Below are 1813 nucleotides of genomic sequence, written 5' to 3'. Positions count from 1 at the left end.
GCAGGGGGTAGGATCCGCACTGGGAGTTTCTCCCCTGCACGGAGGGGAGGGAAGGAGTGGGGGAGGGATGGGGGCTTAGGGCGGAATCGCTGAAGTCTTTTGTATGTGCCTTGATTTATTTATTTTTTCCCCCTTTCTTTCCTTCCCTCCGTTTGCTCTCCCCTTCTCTTGTTCTCTCTGTCCCTGCCCACCCCACCCTTCCTTCAGATCCGGCGATTCCTGCCCTCGCCTCGCCCTGTCATTGATGGGAAATCAACTGGATCGCATCACCCACCTGAATTACAGCGAGCTGCCGACCGGGGACCCCTCGGGGATCGAGAAAGACGAGCTGCGCGTCGGGGTGGCTTACTTCTTTTCGGATGAGGAGGAGGACCTGGACGAGCGAGGCCAGCCAGACAAGTACAGCGTGAAGGGCTCCGGCAGCCCTGGCCAGGAGACGCCCACCCACCACCTCCACCACCAGCTGGTGCTGAACGAGACCCAGTTCTCCGCTTTCCGCGGCCAGGAATGCATCTTCTCCAAGGTCAGCAGCGGCCCCCAGGCTGGGGACCTCAGCGTCTACTCGGTGTCAGCCCTGCCTGCCCTCTGCAAGCCGGGGGACCTGCTGGAGCTGCTCTACCTGGGGCCGTCGGAGCACCCGCCGCCACACTGGGCAGTGTACGTGGGCGGTGGGCAGATCATCCACCTGCACCAGGGGCAGATCCGGCAGGACAGCTTGTACGAGGCGGCCGCGGGCAACGTGGGCCGGGTGGTGAATAGCTGGTACCGCTTTCGCCCGCTGGTGGCTGAGCTGGTGGTGCAAAACGCCTGCGGGCACCTGGGCTTAAAAAGCGACGAGATCTGCTGGACTAACTCCGAGAGCTTCGCCGCCTGGTGCCGCTTCGGGAAAAGGGAGTTCAAAGCCGGGGGGGAGCTGCAGGCTGCTGCCGGCACCCAGCACCAGCAGCAATACTATCTCAAGATCCACTTGGCGGAGAACAAGGTGCACACGGTGAGGTTCCACAGCCTGGAGGATCTAATACGCGAGAAGCGCAGGATCGATGCCAGTGGCAAACTGAGGGTGATCAAAGACCTGGCTATAGTGGATGGGAAGGAATAGGGAGTAGCATGGGTACGTGGCTATCTTCCTTCTGCCCTGCCCGGGGAGACCAGCCTGCCACAGAGACAGGAGGCTGCACCCTCTTTCCGTGGGACACGACTGGAAACAGGATCCATGGCAACATTCCAAAAAACCAGCATTCTTTACACCCATAGCCAGTATTTTGTTTGGCTTTTAATAGCATTAATGCTGAAAGAGCGAGAGAGAGGAAGAAAAGAGGGGGGAGGTGCAGCAAGGCTGTTCTCAGAGTATGTGGACAAAGTCTGTCCTGTCGATCGATGTTGACCATTCTAGCAACACGCCAATAAAATTTCAAATTGAAATTTTTTTTTTTTAAATTTTTATTTCATGGCTTTAATCCATGATCAGTTTTGAACACCTGGGGCCATGGATGTGGATCTAGCTAAATGAGTTTCTAGCTGATATTTGCCTTGCAGCCAATCAAAAGCATCAATCATACTTTGCTAGCGGGGAGGGGAGGGTTGAGGGGGAGCGGAAGGGGTAAATGCCTGTTTGTTTTGTTTCTCAACACTGTTGCTTCAGCCTGTAGCTGCAACCCAAATTTTGTCCCAGCCAACTCTGGCAAGATATTAACAGGGGAAAATGCTTTCACATTTCTGGTTGAAATCTATCACATTTAAAATACTTGTCTTTGCTTTTTGTTTGCAGCTCTCTGCTAAATGTCATCATAATGCATAAGCTCTTTGCAGCTCT

General features: G+C 54.7%; 1 protein-coding gene across 1 annotated transcript; it reads left to right on the top strand.

Annotated features, from left to right (window-relative positions):
* The first annotated feature begins 210 nt into the window (after positions 1-210).
* On the top strand, positions 211-1425 carry FAM84A (family with sequence similarity 84, member A). Its single transcript, XM_009885334.1, has one exon. The coding sequence runs from the start codon at positions 245-247 to the stop codon at positions 1097-1099; it is 855 nt and encodes a 284-aa protein (XP_009883636.1). The 5' UTR covers positions 211-244; the 3' UTR covers positions 1100-1425.
* Positions 1426-1813: the final 388 nt, after the last annotated feature.

The sequence above is a fragment of the Charadrius vociferus genome, unplaced genomic scaffold (assembly GCF_000708025.1).
Source record: "Charadrius vociferus isolate BGI_N301 unplaced genomic scaffold, ASM70802v2 scaffold173, whole genome shotgun sequence".
NCBI lineage: Eukaryota > Metazoa > Chordata > Aves > Charadriiformes > Charadriidae > Charadrius > Charadrius vociferus.
This window is presented reverse-complemented; position numbering and strand designations above follow the sequence as displayed.